The sequence below is a fragment of the Bombina bombina genome, chromosome 11 (genome assembly GCF_027579735.1).
Source record: "Bombina bombina isolate aBomBom1 chromosome 11, aBomBom1.pri, whole genome shotgun sequence".
Taxonomy (NCBI): Eukaryota; Metazoa; Chordata; class Amphibia; order Anura; family Bombinatoridae; genus Bombina; species Bombina bombina.
Window position 1 is genome coordinate 133,109,799 of NC_069509.1, and position 18,005 is coordinate 133,127,803.

General features: G+C 41.8%; 1 protein-coding gene across 4 annotated transcripts in view; it reads left to right on the plus strand.

Annotated features, from left to right (window-relative positions):
• Window positions 1-18,005, plus strand: part of TEDC2 (tubulin epsilon and delta complex 2) — a 293,826-nt gene that overhangs the window by 75,588 nt on the left and 200,233 nt on the right. For 2 of the 4 annotated variants that reach the window (XM_053694966.1, XM_053694965.1), the window contains exon 4: window positions 2,172-2,227. The exons of 1 other annotated variant lie outside the window; for it this stretch is intronic. In XM_053694966.1, the coding sequence (XP_053550941.1) occupies window positions 2,172-2,227 (56 nt within the window). Of the gene's footprint in view, window positions 1-2,171; window positions 2,228-18,005 lie in introns of those variants that run through there. One more of the 4 variants, XM_053694968.1, reaches the window with a different exon arrangement.

An 18,005-nucleotide genomic window follows, 5' to 3' on the forward strand; every position in this document is an offset into this window, starting at 1 on the left:
AATCCTATAATATCGGGTTGATTGACATCCCCTGCTAGCGGCCGATTGGCCACGATTCTGCAAGGGGCGGCATTGCACAAGCAGTTCACCAGAACTGCTTGTGCAATGTTAAATGCCGACAGCATATGCTGTCGGCATTCAGCGATGTCTGTCGGACATGATACGCTATAGCGTATCATGTCGGACAGGCATTGATAAATCGGCCCCAATATGTTAATTGCTGGCATGATTACAAGACCCACTGGTGCTCTGAGCAGCTGCAGTATTTAAAATGCCTGTGCACTGAAAATATCTAGCTATGCTTCACATGCACGTGCAGAGAAAAATATTAACACTAAAACAGTGATAACTTTAACTAGTAGCATTTTGTTGTAAATATGTTTCTATTAAAAGATGTAATTCATCTTTGTGCATTTAAATTTTAACCGGAATGTCCCTTTTTCTATTTTTTCACAGAACAGTAGTTGAATATTAAAGGGATATGAAAATCAAAATTAAAAGGACAGGAAACCCCAAAAATATTATTTTGTGATTCAACTTTCAAATTTAGTTATATTATCAAATTTGCTTCATTCTCTTGTTATCCTTTGCTAAAGGAAAAGCATTGCACTACTGGCAGCTAGCTGAACACATATAGTCAGCCAATCACAAGAGACAAATGTGTGCAGGCACCAATTAGCAGCTAGCTCCCACTAGTGTAGGATATGTGCGTATTCTTTTTCAACAAGGGATACCAAGAAAACAAAGCACATTTGAAAATAGAAGTGAATTTAAAAGCTTCTTAAAATGACCTGCTCTATGTGAATCATGCACGTTTCATTTTTACTTTCCTGTACCTTTAGACTTTCATGGTTCAGATAGATCAGGAATTTTTCAGAGAATTTGTAATTTACTTTTGTTTACAATTTCTCTTGGTATCCTTTTGTTGAAAAGTGGGCTTAGGTAGGCTCAGGAGCAGCAATGCATTCCTGGGAGCTGGCTGGTGATTGGTGGGTACACACATAATCCTCTTGTCATTGACTCACCTGATGTGTTCAGCTAGCTCCCAGTTGTGCATTGCTGCTCTCTCTGGATCTGATGCCAGAGAGGATTTATTATTGCACTATAGTTTATATAAAAATAAAATGATTAGTGCATTATCTTTTTGCACTTTTACGACACTTTAAACTCAAATGAGCTCCTGTTATGTTTCAGAATGTTGTAAATTGCTTTATTGCTACTTGTATTAAAGGGATATGATACCCACACATTTTTTTTTCGTGATTCAGACAGAGCATAACATTTTTAAAAAGTTACCAATTTACTTCTATTATACAATTTGCTTTGTTTTCGTGGTATTCTTTGTTGAAGATATACCTAAGGAGGTAGCGTGTGCAACTCTGGAACACTACATGACAGGAAACGTTCTGCTATCTAGTGCTCTTGCAAAACTACTGTTATAAAGTGCTGCAGACTCATGCACTCTCCTGAGCCAATCTCCCTGCTTTTCAACAAAGGATACCAAGAGAACAAATACAATTTGATTATAGAAATAAATTGGAAAGTTGTTTAAAATTGCTTGCTCTATCTGAATCATGAAAAAAAATAAAAATAATGTTTTTATGTCCCTTTCAACAATTAATTTAGATTATGATGTCCAAAATAACAGAAGTGAATACAAAACAAAAATATTTTACATTTCACTTAAAGAGCCATTTTTGTAAAAAGATTACATCCTGTAAACCATTAGAGCAGGTCATTTTAGACTATCGACCCTAGACTACTTTTGTGTTTAACCCCCACAAAGGAGTTAAACACACAGTAGAAATACCGCTCAGGACTCCCACATCTGAGTTGTGTGATTAGCACTTGCTGATTGGATCAGCTGTATTTTCCACTTAGGAAAAGCAGTGCTCTATGAGTTCTGAGTGTTACTTCTACTGTGTGTTTAAACCCTTTTTTTTTTATATATAACTATAATGACCCTTTAAGTTTTTCAATGGCTTCCCTTTAAGTGATTGCTGCTGTTAATATTTGAAATGCAATGTGAACATGGTCGTTTGTAATTAAAGTTTATTGCTGCATTATGTTACAGATAGTTCAGTACCAGATATATGTGGCCACCAGTGACCTCTCCAAAAGCTCTGCTAGACAGGGACATCATTCATTTACATTTCTTTTTTGTTCCACAGGAAAATGACTGAGAAGGAGAGCTTGAAACAGGATGACAAACCAAGTGCAGCTCTAGGTGAGTGCACTACATTTGGAAAAATAATGCTGTACCTTTTAATATAAGGAGAGTCCACGGCATCTTTCCTTACTGTTGGGAAATACTGAACCTGGCCACCAGGAGGAGGCAAAGACACCCCAGCCAAAGGCTTAAATACCTCTCCCTCTTCCCCCATCCCCCAGTCATTCTTTGCCTTTCGTCACAGGAGGATGGCAGAGAAGTGTCAGATGATTTCGGAGTAGTTCCTTGGGAATGGTATTTGCCCTTCGATATGGGACTGGAGTTTTAAGTAGTCTTGTCAGCCTCTCAGTGAGAGCATTGACGAAAGTTAGTCTGGAGATACAGGGAGAGTCTTACTGCAAACCCCTTCAGACTGCCTGCTAACAGCTCCTAAGCAATCAGTGTTGACGAGTTTCACTGCCTGCTTGTTTTCTCACTCCGTCCATGTCAGGAGCAGGGATAGGCAAGGTGTCCATACACAGACACTGGTGTCCGTGACTAGCCCTTGCAGTGTCTGCCACAACCTTAGTATATGTTTTCTTTCTGACTAAATAATAGGAATAAAAAATATATATGTAGTGTGAATAAAGTTAGTAGCATGTCAAGAGACTGCAAGCCATATTGGGTGATAAGTTATGGAATAAATAAAGCCTGAGTGGTGAAATACTGGATGTGCATCAGTATAATAACACCCAGCTCTATACAAAGACACAGTAGTGACATTGGTACATGGGTATAGCCAGAGGAGGAGGGCTGGTTATAGGATCAGTGGTATCTGCATCAGTATAATAACACCCAGCACTATATAATGACACAGTAGTGACACTGGTACATGGGTATAGCCAGAGGAGGGCAGGTTATAGGACCAGTGGTATCTGCATCAGTATAATAACACCCAGCGCTATATAATGACACAGTAGTGACACTGGCACATGGGTAACATGGGTATAGCCAGAGGAGGGCTGGTTATAGGATCAGTGGTATCTGCATCAGTATAATAAAACCGAGCACTATAAAATGACACAGTAGTGACACTGGCACAAGCGTATAGCCAGAGGAGAGCTGGTTATAGGATCAGTGGTATCTGCATCAGTATAATAACACCCAGCACTATATAATGACACATTAGTGACACTGGCTCATGGGTATAGCCAGAGGAGGGCTGGTTATAGAATCAGTGGTATCTGCATCAGTATAATAACACCCAGCACTATATAATGACACAGTAGTGACACTGGCACATGGGTATAGCCAGAGGAGAGCTGGCTATAGGATCAGTGGTATCTGCATTAGTATAATAAAACCGAGCACTATAAAATATTGTTTCTCTTGTTAAGTGTACCCAGTCCACGGATCATCCATTACTTATGGGATATTAACTCCTCCCCAACAGGAAGTGCAAGAGGATTCACCCAGCAGAGCTGCTATATAGCTCCTCCCCTAACTGCCATTCCCAGTCATTCTCTTGCACCCAACGAATAGATAGGATGTGTGAGAGGACTGTGGTGATTATACTTAGTTTCATACCTTCAATCAAAAGTTTGTTATTTTATAATAGCACCGGAGTGTGTTATTCCTTCTCTGGTAGAATTTGAAGAAGAATCTACCTGAGTTTTTCTATGATTTTAGCCGGAGTAGTTAAGATCATATTGCTGTTTCTCGGCCATCTGAGGAGAGGTAAACTTCAGATCAGGGGACAGCGGGCAGATTAATCTGCAAAGAGGTATGTAGCAGCTTATTATTTTCTGACAATGGAATTGATGAGAAAATTCTGCCATACCGATATAATGTAAACTCAGCCTTAAATGCAGTAGCAGCAACTGGTATCAGGCTGTCATGTATGTATATTTTACACTTCAGTATTCTGGGGAATGGCACTTCACTGGAATTATACTGTATGCATAAAACTTTAGCCTAATTTGCAGGGACTAGCAACAGGCTTTTTAATAACACTCAATTTATTAATGTTAAACGTTTTTTGCTGGCATGTAAAATCGTTTAATTTTCTGAGGTACTGGGTGAAAAAATGTTTTGGGCACTATTTTTTTCCACTTGGCAGTCGTTTTATTTAATTTATGACAGTTTACTGATCTCTCTCACTGTTGTGTGTGAGGGGGAGGGGCCTTTTTTGGTGCTTTTGCTACGCATCAAAAAATTCAGTCAGAAGTTTATTGTCTTCCCTGCATGATCCGGTTCATCTCTACAGAACTCAGGGGTCTTCAAAACTTGTTTTGAGGGAGGTAATCACTCACAGCAGAGCTGTGAGATTGTAGTTGACTGTGATAAAAAAACAAAAACGTTTATTTCTGTATTTTTTTTTTTTTTTTTTTTTTTCTGCTATCAGGGTTAGTTATCCTTTGCTAATGGGAGCAATCCTTTGCTAAAATTGTGTTTTTTACAAAGATTTGATGCTATAACTTTTCAGTTTATTAATTTTCAACTGTCATAACTTTTTCTGTGCTTCTTATAGGCACAGTACGTTTTCATATTATAGTAAATTACTTGAAAAGTATTTCCAAGTTGCTAGTTTATTTGCTAGTGTGTTAAACATGTCTGATTCAGAGGAAGATATCTGTGCTATATGTGCTAAAGCCAAAGTGGAGCCCAATATAAATTTATGTACTAACTGTATTGATGCTACTTTAAATAAAAGTCAATCTGTACAAATTGAACATATTTCACCAAACAACGAGGGGAGAGTTATGCCGACTAACTCGCCTCACGTGTCAGTACCTGCATCTCCCGCTCGGGAGGTGCGTGATATTGTAGCGCCGAGTACATCTGGGCGGCCATTACAAATCACATTACAGGATATGGCTACTGTTATGACTGAAGTTTTGGCTAAATTACCAGAACTAAGAGGTAAGCGTGATCACTCTGGGGTGAGAACAGAGTGCGCTGATAATATTAGGGCCATGTCAGACACTGCGTCACAATTTGCAGAACATGAGGACGGAGAGCTTCATTCTGCGGGTGACGGTTCTGATCCAAACAAACTGGATTCAGATATTTCAAATTTTAAATTTAAGCTGGAAAACCTCCGTGTATTACTAGGGGAGGTGTTAGCGGCTCTGAATGATTGTAACACAGTTGCAATACCAGAGAAAATGTGTAGGTTGGATAAATATTTTGCGGTACCGGCGAGTACTGACGTTTTTCCTATACCTAAGAGACTTACTGAAATTGTTACTAAGGAGTGGGATAGACCCGGTGTGCCGTTCTCACCCCCTCCGATATTTAGAAAGATGTTTCCAATAGACGCCACCACACGGGACTTATGGCAAACGGTCCCTAAGGTGGAGGGAGCAGTTTCTACTTTAGCTAAGCGTACCACTATCCCGGTGGAGGATAGCTGTGCCTTTTCAGATCCAATGGATAAAAAGTTAGAGGGTTACCTTAAGAAAATGTTTGTTCAACAAGGTTTTATATTGCAACCTCTTGCATGCATTGCGCCTGTCACGGCTGCAGCAGCATTTTGGTTTGAGTCTCTGGAAGAGACACTTGAATCAGCTCCATTAGATGAGATTACACACAAGCTTAAAGCCCTTAAGTTAGCTAACTCATTTATTTCAGATGCCGTAGTACATTTAACTAAACTTACGGCTAAGAATTCCGGATTCGCCATTCAGGCACGCAGAGCACTGTGGCTAAAATCCTGGTCAGCTGACGTTACTTCTAAATCTAAATTGCTTAATATACCTTTCAAAGGGCAGACCTTATTCGGGCCCGGGTTGAAAGAAATTATCGCTGACATTACAGGAGGTAAAGGCCATGCCCAGCCTCAAGACAGAGCCAAACCTAAGGCTAGACAGTCTAATTTTCGTTCCTTTCGTAATTTCAAAGCAGGAGCAGCATCAACTTCCTCTGCACCAAAACAGGAAGGAGCTGTTGCTCGCTACAGACAAGGCTGGAGACCTAACCAGTCCTGGAACAAGGGCAAGCAGGCCAGGAAACCTGCTGCTGCCCCTAAGACAGCATGAATCGAGGGCCCCCGATCCGGGAACGGATCTAGTGGGGGGCAGACTTTCTCTCTTCGCCCAGGCTTGGGCAAGAGATGTCCAGGATCCCTGGGCGTTAGAGATCATATCTCAGGGATACCTTCTAGACTTCAAATTCTCTCCCCCAAGAGGGAGATTTCATCTGTCAAGGTTGTCAACAAACCAAATAAAGAAAGAGGCGTTTCTACGCTGCGTACAAGATCTTTTATTAATGGGAGTGATCCATCCGGTTCCGCGGTCGGAACAAGGACAAGGGTTTTACTCAAATCTGTTTGTGGTTCCCAAAAAAGAGGGAACTTTCAGGCCAATCTTGGATTTAAAGATCCTAAACAAATTCCTAAGAGTTCCATCGTTCAAAATGGAAACTATTCGGACAATTTTACCCATGATCCAAAAGGGTCAGTACATGACCACAGTGGATTTAAAGGATGCTTACCTTCACATACCGATTCACAAAGATCATTACCGGTATCTAAGGTTTGCCTTTCTAGACAGGCATTACCAGTTTGTAGCTCTTCCATTCGGATTGGCTACGGCTCCGAGAATCTTCACAAAGGTTCTGGGTGCTCTTCTGGCGGTACTAAGACCGCGAGGAATTGCGGTAGCTCCGTACCTAGACGACATTCTGATACAAGCTTCAAGCTTTCAAACTGCCAAGTCTCATACAGAGTTAGTACTGGCATTTCTAAGGTCGCATGGATGGAAGGTGAACGAAAAAAAGTCCTTCTTGGGGACTCTTATAGATTCTGTAGAAATGAAGATTTACCTGACAGAAGACAGGTTAACAAAGCTTCAAAATGCATGCCGTGTCCTTCATTCCATTCAACACCCGTCAGTAGCTCAATGCATGGAGGTGATCGGCTTAATGGTAGCAGCAATGGACATAGTACCCTTTGCACGCCTACATCTCAGACCGCTGCAATTGTGCATGCTAAGTCAGTGGAATGGGGATTACTCAGACTTGTCCCCTACTCTGAATCTGGATCAAGAGACCAGAAATTCTCTTCTATGGTGGCTTTCTCGGCCACATCTGTCCAGGGGGATGCCATTCAGCAGGCCGGACTGGACAATTGTAACAACAGACGCCAGCCTACTAGGTTGGGGCGCTGTCTGGAATTCTCTGAAGGCTCAGGGACAATGGAATCAGGAGGAGAGTCTCCTACCAATAAACATTCTGGAATTGAGAGCAGTTCTCAATGCCCTTCTGACTTGGCCCCAGTTAACAACTCGGGGGTTCATCAGGTTTCAGTCGGACAACATCACTACTGTAGCTTACATCAACCATCAGGGAGGGACAAGAAGCTCCCTAGCAATGATGGAAGTATCAAAGATAATTCGCTGGGCAGAGTCTCACTCTTGCCACCTGTCAGCAATCCACATCCCGGGAGTGGAGAACTGGGAAGTGGATTTCTTAAGTCGTCAGACTTTTCATCCGGGGGAGTGGGAACTTCATCCGGAGGTCTTTGCCCAAATACTTCGACGTTGGGGCAAACCAGAGATAGATCTCATGGTGTCTCGACAGAACGCCAAGCTTCCTCGTTACGGGTCCAGATCCAGGGATCCGGGAGCGGTTCTGATAGATGCTTTGACAGCACCTTGGACCTTCGGGATGGCTTATGTGTTTCCACCCTTCCCGATGCTTCCTCGATTGATTGCCAGAATCAAACAGGAGAGAGCATCAGTGATTCTAATAGCGCCTGCATGGCCACGCAGGACTTGGTATGCAGATCTAGTGGACATGTCATCCTGTCCACCTTGGTCGCTACCTCTGAAACAGGACCTTCTGATCCAGGGTCCCTTCAAACATCAAAATCTAATTTCTCTGAAGCTGACTGCTTGGAAATTGAACGCTTGATTTTATCAAAACGTGGTTTTTCTGAGTCAGTTATTGATACCTTAATACAGGCTAGGAAGCCTGTTACCAGAAAGATTTACCATAAGATATGGCGCAAATACTTATATTGGTGCGAATCCAAGAGTTACTCATGGAGTAAGGTTAGGATTCCGAGGATATTGTCTTTTCTACAAGAAGGTTTAGAAAAGGGTTTATCCGCTAGTTCCTTAAAGGGACAGATTTCAGCTCTGTCCATTCTTTTACACAAACGTCTGTCAGAAGTTCCGGACGTTCAAGCTTTTTGTCAGGCTTTAGCTAGGATCAAGCCTGTGTTTAAAACTGTTGCTCCACCATGGAGTTTGAACTTAGTTCTTAATGTTTTACAGGGGGTTCCGTTTGAACCCCTTCATTCCATTGATATCAAGTTGTTATCTTGGAAAGTTCTGTTTTTAATGGCGATTTCCTCGGCTCGAAGAGTCTCTGAGTTATCTGCCTTACATTGTGATTCTCCTTATCTGATTTTTCATTCAGACAAGGTAGTTCTGCGTACTAAACCTGGGTTCCTACCTAAGGTGGTCACTAACAGGAATATCAATCAAGAGATTGTGGTTACATCTTTGTGTCCTAATCCTTCTTCGAAAAAGGAACGTCTGCTACACAATCTAGATGTAGTCCGTGCCCTGAAATTTTATCTACAGGTAACTAAGGATTTTCGACAAACGTCTTCCCTGTTTGTCGTTTATTCTGGTCAGAGGAGAGGTCAAAAAGCTTCGGCTACCTCTCTCTCCTTTTGGCTTCGTAGCATAATACGGTTAGCCTATGAGACTGCTGGACAGCAGCCTCCTGAAAGAATTACAGCACATTCTACTAGAGCTGTGGCTTCCACTTGGGCCTTTAAGAATGAGGCTTCTGTTGAACAGATTTGCAAGGCTGCAACTTGGTCTTCTCTTCATACTTTTTCCAAATTTTACAAATTTGACACTTTAGCTTCTTCGGAGGCTGTTTTTGGGAGAAAGGTTCTTCAGGCAGTGGTTCCTTCCGTATAAAGAGCCTGCCTGTCCCTCCCGTCATCCGTGTACTTTAGCTTTGGTATTGGTATCCCATAAGTAATGGATGATCCGTGGACTGGATACACTTAACAAGAGAAAACATAATTTATGCTTACCTGATAAATTTATTTCTCTTGTAGTGTATCCAGTCCACGGCCCGCCCTGTCACTTTAAGGCAGGTAATTTTTCCATTAAACTACAGTCACCACTGTACCCTATGGTTTTCCTTTCTCTGCATGTTTTCGGTCGAATGACTGGTAATGGCAGTTAGGGGAGGAGCTATATAGCAGCTCTGCTGGGTGAATCCTCTTGCACTTCCTGTTGGGGAGGAGTTAATATCCCATAAGTAATGGATGATCCGTGGACTGGATACACTACAAGAGAAATAAATTTATCAGGTAAGCATAAATTATGTTTTTTAATTTCAAATGTACCTTGGTGTCCTTCACTAAGGTCTGTACTTTGGAAAATGTCCGCCACAGCCTTTGTCTGTGCCTATCCCTTGTCAGGAGCGATGCTACAAGACTGTCACACTTGAGCGGCTGTGTTTCTGTTCCACAGCATGGATTCTGGTAAGATCGTTTCAATTTTTACATATGATGAAAACGCTAGAAGACAGGGTCACAGTGTGGCTCCTTTTATCTTCATAGAATCTTGGGTTAATATCTCCTGAGGGGGATTATTGAACAGTGGGGATTAATCAAATGTTATGCTTTGATTTTATGCTGCTTTATGTGGAGATTTTATTGGGCTCATAGGCTGTTTGTTATGTGGCTGGAACACACAGGTTTTTACTTTCACTTTGAGTGCTGAGCAGCTTGTAGCTTGGCGCGCTTTTTCTCATAGCAGGGGCGGTCCTGCCTTGCGCACCGTGACCGGGAAAGGTTTCACTTTCATTTCCTCTTTGCTGACCGAGCCGTCTGTCGTAGAAGATGCTATTTCTCTATATTGTCTGGGTCTAGAAGGTGGTGAGTGCCCCAGCCATTGGGGGTATAAAGGTGCTATTTTTGAGAAATAAAGATTCTTTATTTTCTGTGTCCTGCTGTTGTTAGCTTATGCTATGGAGAATTCTGATATATTAGAGGGTACTCCCTCTGTTCCAAATAGTAATACCTGTTTATATTGTGAGGAGGCTTTGGTATGCCCACCCTCTCAGTTATGTTCCACATGCCTTGACAACGTTATTCGGTCAAAGAAGGTTAACCCTTTTAGTACCACTGAGCCGTCCACCTCTGAGGACTCACCGTCCACTGAGGTGCATACCCAACATTTATCTCCTTCTACACACGCAGCTTCCCGTAGCACGCTTGATCCTCCATCTGGAGGGGGTCTTTTACCGCCAGATTTTACAGCGCAGTTACAAACGGAGGTATCTGCGGCCCTCAGTGCTTTACCTCGACCTGCTAAACTCAAGCAAAAGGATAAACATAGCTCACCTGCCCCAGGGTCATCATGTAATTTATTGGATTTCACTGCTCTGTCTCAGTTATCCGAGGATGAGTTGCACTCTGAGGCTTCAGAGGATGAACTCTCTGGGATGGAGTCTGCTGCCTCTAAGCCTCCTGCTGCGGAGGAGCCAGCCTTTAGATTTAAGATTGAACACTTACGTTTTCTTCTAAAGGAAGTCCTGTCTACATTAGAGGTTCCAGAGGCTAAGCTGCCTGATGAACCTTTGATTCCTAAATTAGACAGAATTTACGAGGACAGGGTAGTGCCTTTAACTTTCCCTGTGCCTGTAAGATGGCGAACATTATTTAAAACGAATGGGACAGAATTGGATCTTCTTTTTCCCCTTCATCTTCCTTTAAAAAATTATTCCCAGTCCGGACTCTCAATTGGAGTTGTGGGGTTTCGTCCCTAAGGTGGATGGCGCTATCTCCACGCTTGACAAACACACTACTATCCCACTTGAGGATAGCTCGTTGTTCAAAGAGGCGATGGATAAAAAGATGGAAACTCTTCTAAGAAAATGTTTTCAATATACAGGATATTTGTTTCAACCGGCTGCGGCTGTTGCCGCGGTTGCTGGAGCAGCTACCTACTGGTGCGACTCCTTATCGGATTTAATCGAAGTGGAGGGTACCCTCGACGTTATCCAGGAAAAAATTAAGGCCTTGAGAATTGCTAATTCTTTTATCTGTGATGCAAACATGCAGATTGTTTGCCTAAATGCTAAGGCTTCTGGCTTTTCAGTCCAGGCCCGTTGGGCACTCTGGCTGAAGTCCTGGTCTGCGGATATGACTTCTAAGTCCAGACTTCTTTCGCTCCCCTTTAAGGGAAAGATTTTTTTTGGTCCTGGCCTGGACTCCATTATCTCCAGTGTTTCAGGGGGCAAGGGTGCCTTCCTACTGCAAGATAAATAGAGCAAGTCTAAGGGACAAGTTTCTAATTTTTGTTTAGATCCCAACGACAGCAGTCCTCCGCTTAGACCGAGCAAACCAAGAGTACTTGGAAGCTGGCTCAGTCCTGGAATAAGTCCAAGCAGAGCAAGATGCCCGCCAAGATTAAATCATCATGAAGGTGTGGTTTCCGATCCGGCTCCGGATCGTGTAGGGGGCAGACTGTCGCTCTTTTCAGATGCTTGGTTCAGGGACGTGCAGGATCCATTGGTCCTGGAGGTCATAGCTCAGGGATACAAGATAGTTTTCAAGTCTCATCCTCCCAAGGGCAGATTTCTCCTCTCTATCCTGTCTTCCAGACCAGAAAAGAGGGAAGCCTTTATGGGGTGCGTGCGGGATCTGTCCTCCTTAGGAGTCATTGTCCCGGTGCCTATCGCAGAAAGAGATTTGGGATACTATTCAAACCTTTTCATGGTCCCAAAGAAGGAGGGAACTTTCCGTCCAATTCTGGACCTAAAGTTCTTAAACAAATTTCTAAATGTCCCCTCATTCAAGATGTAAATGATAAGGTTCATCCTTCCCTTCGTTCAGGAAGGACAGTTCATGACCACTATAGATCTGAAGGATGCTTACCTTCACTTTCCAATTTACAAGGACCACTTCCAGTTCCTGAGGTTTGCGTTCCTGGACCAGCACTTCACATTCATTGCACTTCGTTTGGTTTGGTTTAGCTACTGATCCAAGAGTTTTTACGATAGTTCTAGGGGCTCTTCTAGCCGTTGCCAGAACCCGGGGTATAGTAGTAGCTCCCTACTGGGACGATATTCTGGTACAAGCACCATCTTTTCGTCTGGCGGAGGACTATTCGGAATCTCTCCTCTCTTCTTCAATCTCATGGATGGATGATAAACCTAGAAAAAGTTCTCTTATACCAAGCACCAGGGTGGAATTCCTGGGTAGTATAATTGACTCCATATACATGAGGATATTTCTAACAGACCAGAGACGTTGCAAGTTAGCTTCGGCATGTCTTGCCCCCTGGACCTCCTTAAGGCCCTCTGTGGCTCAGTGTATGGAGGTGATTGGTATCATGGTGTTCAGCATGGACAACATTCCCTTTGCCAGGTTCTGTCTCAGACCGTTGCAACTATGCATGCTGAGACAGTGGAACGACGATCTTTCGGATCTGTCTCAACAGATTTCTCTGGACAGATTCCAATCAGACAATATAACCTTGGTGGCTTACATCAACCATCAGGAGGGAACGAGAAGCTCCCTAGCAATGAGGGAAGTATCTCAGATTCTGGAGTGGGCGGAGGTCCACAGCTGTTTGCTGTCAGGGATCCACATTCTGGGTGTAGACAATTGGGAAGCGGATTTTCTCAGCAGACAATCCTTTCATCCGGGTGAATGGTCTCTCCATCCCAAAGTGTTTGCGGAGATATACAACAGGTGGGGGACGCCGGAAATAGATCTCATGGTGTCCCGTCTCAATACCAAGCTACCCAGATATGGTTCGAGGTCCAGGGATCCTCAGGCGGAGCAAATAGATGCATTAGCAGTGCCTTGGAGGTTCAGTTTAATTTACCTTTTCCCGCCGTTACCACTACTTCCTCGTGTAGTGGCCCGCATCAAGCAGGAGCAGGCATCAGTGATACTGATTGCTCTATCGTGGCCATGGCGGATCTGGTGGGAATGTAATCATCTCCCCCGTGGAAGTTATCTTGTCGCAGGGATCTGCTGGAACAAGGTCCCTTTGTTCATCAAAATCTAGATTCTATGAGGCTTACTGCGTGGCAATTGAACGCTTAGTCCTAGCCAAGAAATGTTTTCACGAGAGAGTTATTGATACTTTCATTCAAGTTCGTAAAACGGTTACTCATCGCATCTATCATAAGGTGTGAAGAATCTACTTATTCTGGTGTGAAGAGCGTGGATTTTCCTTGCATAAAGTTAAGGTTACCAGGATCCTATTGTTTCTCCAGGATGGAATATTATGTGAAAGAAATCAAGTCCCAACTGTCAGATGGTGAGGTGTATCGCCGTTTACCTTATAATTCAATATTTAATATTGAGAAAGAGATAAAAAGCAACGTTATATGTGCCTTTAAACGGTATAATTGAAAATAAAGAGATTGCCTTTCTTTCATGTGAACATGCCAGAACACAAGTACTATACACCTTACCTAAGGTACACAAGAGCTTACAGGCCCTCCGGGAAGTCCTATTGTTTCTAGTATGAATTTGGTGTGCTCTAATATTTCAATCTTTTTAGACCACATTTTAAGACCTTTTGTAGAATTGTCCAGTTCTTACTTTAGAGACAAGAGTGATTTCTTTGATCAAATTGAGTGACCTAAATATAACTACTGATAAAACTAGTTTATATACATTAGATGTATCGAGCTTTTATACTTCTATAACACATGCATATGGTTTAGGAGCTGTGAAAAAGGTTTTACAACAATTTAGTACTTTTAACAACTACCAAATTGACTTTATCCTAGACCTACTTGAGATTGTATTGAGATGCAATTATTTCCTATTTCAGGATGAATTTTATATTCAACAACAAGGCACGGCCATGGGGTCCAATGTCGCCCCAACATATGCCAATATATTTATGAACATCTTTGAAGAGAAATTTGTTTTTGAGAATGGCCTCTTCATTCTATGTAGCGCCACTTGGTGGCGCTACATAGACTATATATTTGGCGTATGGTTGGGCGACAATGGATCCCTATGGGAATTTGTCAGTCAGCTGAATAGTGCAACCACACATATTTACTCTAAAACACGGTGAGGAAAGCATTGAATTTTTGGACACCAAGATTTATAAATCTGGTTATAGCTTTGGAACAGATTTACATATAAAATCCACTGATAAATATATCCTACTCCATTTTGATAGCTTTCACCCTGAATCCCTTAAGAAGTCATTGCCCCGTAGTCAGGAGAATTGTATCTGACAACACACTTGTTAAACAGAGATTGAATGAAATGGGAGACAAGTTTAAATCTAGGGGTTACCCTTCTGAGTTAGTAGACAAAGAGATTAAGGAAGTAGCGGCACTACCCCGTAACAGTTTTCTAGAGTCATCCAAACCAAAAGTTAAGCTTAAGAATAAACAAGATCGCCCTGTTTTTGTCTCTAAATTCAACAATTTGAGTAATCGTATAAACTCTATCCTTAGAAAACACTTGTACATTTTGAGCACATGCAATCCCCTAGTTAAGGAATTTCAGTCGGGTTTTATGCCTGCCTATAGGAGAAGTGAAAATCTTAGAGATAGACTTATTAAAGCTGACATAGGCCCTAAAAAATCTAATGTACAGACATATTTTACTGAAAAAAAAAATTAGGTTGTTACCCATGTTTGGGTTGTGCCAGCTGTAATAGTATGATAAAGGGAAAATATTTTTTCCATCCTCGTACTGGTAAGAAATACAGCATCAGGGGTCTATTCACATGTAATACTACCTATGCCATATACATGATTAAATGCCCTTGTGGACGGAGTTACATCGGAGAGATCACTAGGATGGTCCCAGAGAGGCTATGTGAGCACAGGTCTGATATTAGGAACAATAAACTAAAAAATCCAGTAGCAGAACACTTCACTCAGGCAGGTCACAATATCTGCCAACTTAGGTTTCAGATCATAGATCGCTATCACAATCCTACTAAAAAATAACTTGTTCTACTAGTTACTAGCAAAGATGGTCTTGCTTGAATACATAGACAACCTTTAAGTAATGAATGTATGCAGGTAAGGAAATGAGGTTTTATGGTAAGAAAAACTCAGAAACAGACCTGCGATTTATATAGACAAGTTTTACTTATGAAAAATAAAGCCCAACAAAGAATAAGAGCTGCAGAAGTAAAACAAGGCAGTCAAAGAGAATGGAACTGATATAAATACAAAAATAGGAGACAAACAGTTTGAATTAAGAGAATAAAGTCCCAGCAAAGGTACAAGTATATGCAGGACAAACTGATGGAAAATAAGTCCAGGGTAGCAGCAAAAATAAAAAATAAAATAATGTCCACAAAGCTTACAGTTTGATGAATCAGGAAATTGAACTTTAAACAGGCAGGATATTCTAAATAAGCAGGATGGCAAGGGATTACCTTAGAGAGAGTGAGGAAGAAAACACTGAAGGCAGATCAATCCGCTGGAGTAGAAAGTAGATCAGGCCATTTTGTAATGAAAAGGCAAACCGCAAATACATTTTAAATGTACTCACTGAGAAAGTAGTTCCCAACAGGACTTTAGGCAGATAGAATTATGCATGCATGGAAATGGAATAAACTGCAATAGAATGGGTTCTTCTGAAGAACTGCAGAGGAAAAAAGATACAGTTTAAACACAGACTGTAAGGTTCTCTGAGTAGAGTCACAGGCAAAGCTAGGTAGCAGTAATGATATCCAAGCACTTCCTGTATGGAGGAGGTGCTATTTATTAGGAAAACTGCAGCCAGGTAAAGAGAGAGATGTAAAAGAACAGCAGAAATGTGACAATCACATTATTATACCCACAAGGGGAGGGGACAGGGAATTGTACCTGAAGTAGAGGGAAGTGTTTTGGATTAACAAATTGGAGACTCGGTATCCAATTGGAATACCTTTGATCAACCTCTGTTTTGGGTAACAATTGAGATAAGTGTTAAATTGATATTATGTATTCTGTACTTTTTGTGTTTAAATGTATAACATTGTTATATGATATGTAATTGTTATTATATATATATGCACTTTTTTATTTTCTGTTACTAGATGGCACATCCTCTGTATTTGCAAGGTAAAATTTAAATAGCAGCTGTGATTTATCAATGTGTTAATTAGGAGGTGTGGTTTGTAACCTTTACCCCTTTATTAAGGTGTGTTACCTGCATTAATGTATTGACATGACTAAGGACTAGAGATCTGAAACGTTGTCTTTCCTTTGATGTCTCAATAAAGATGGAAGCTTTTGCATATGTGGTGTGTGCTGCTGTTTTCTTGGACTGGACTGGAGAAGGGCCTTTCTGCCATTTCCCTGAGGGGACAGATTTCGGCCCTGTCTTTTTTACTGCACAAGAGGCTTGCAGAGCTTCCAGATATACAGTTCTTTGTTAAGGCTCTGGCTAGGATCAGACCTGTGTTTAGATCTAATTCTCCTCCTTGGAGTCTGATTCTTGTTCTTAAGGTTTTGGAACAGGCTCCGTTTGAGCCTATTCATGAAGTTGACATTAAATTGTTGTCCTGGAAGGTTCTTTTTCTACTGGCTATTGCTTCTGCGCGCAGAGTATCTGAGATTGCTGCCTTGCAATATGAGCTTCTTATCTGGTGTTCCATCCTGATAAAGCTGTCCTACGTACTAAGTTAGGTTTTCTTCCTAAGGTCGTGTCAGACCGTAACATCAATCAAGAGATTGTGGTTCCTTTCTTGCGTCCCAATCCTTCTTCGAAGAAACGTTTGCTTCATAATTTGAATGTGGTTCACGCCTTGAAGTTCTATCTTTAGGCTACTAAGGATTTTAGACAAACTTCTTCCTTGTCTGTTGTCTATTCCGGGAAGCGGAAGCGTCAGAAGGTCTCTTCGACTTCCTTATCTTTTTGGTTAAGGAGCGTTATCTGCTTAGCTTATGAGACAGCGGGACATAAACCTCCTCAGAGGATTACTGGTCATTCTACTAGAGCTTCCTCTTGGGCCTCTAAGAACGAGGCCTATATGGATACGATTTGTAAGGTGGTTACCTGGTCCTCCTTACATACTTTTTCTAAATTTTACAAGTTTGATGTTTTTGCTTCGGCTTAAGCAGCTTTTGGGAGAAAGGTGTTTTTTTTTTTTTTTTTTTTTATCAGGCTGTGGTGCCCTCAGATTAGGGTCTGCCTCTCTTTTTGTCCCTCCCGTTCTCATTCAGTGTCCTCTAGAGCTTGGGTATAGTTTTCCCAACAGTAAGGAATAATGCTGTGGACTCTCCTCCATATTAAGAAGGAAAACAGAAATTATGCTTACCAGATAATTTAATTTCCTTTTGTATAAGGAGAGTCCACGGCCCCCGTCCTTGTTTTCCGATGGGCGGCCCTCTAAATTTTGTTTTTCTTCTGGCACCATTTATACCCTGATATTTCTCCTCCTGTTCCTTGTTCCCTCGGCAGAATGACTGAGGGATGGGGGAAGTGGGAGAGGTATTTAAGCCTTTGGCTGGGGTGTCTTTGCCTCCTCCTGGTGGCCGGGTTCAATATTTCCCAACAGTAAGGAATGATGCCGTGGACTCTCCTTATACTGAAGGAACTAGGCCTATTTATTTACTAGGTATGCGATCACCATTATTAATAAAGAAAAAAAAGAAGAAAAAAAAGCGATGGTAACTGAAGCATTGATAGAAGACTTTATATAAATCTCTTTTTCTCTTGTTAAGTGTATCCAGTCCACGGATCATCCATTACTTGTGGGATATTCTCCTTCCCAACAGGAAGTTGCAAGAGGATCACCCACAACAGAGCTGCTATATAGCTCCTCCCCTCACTGCCATATCCAGTCATTCTCTTGCAACTCTCAACAAAGATGGAGGTTGTAAGAGGAGAGTG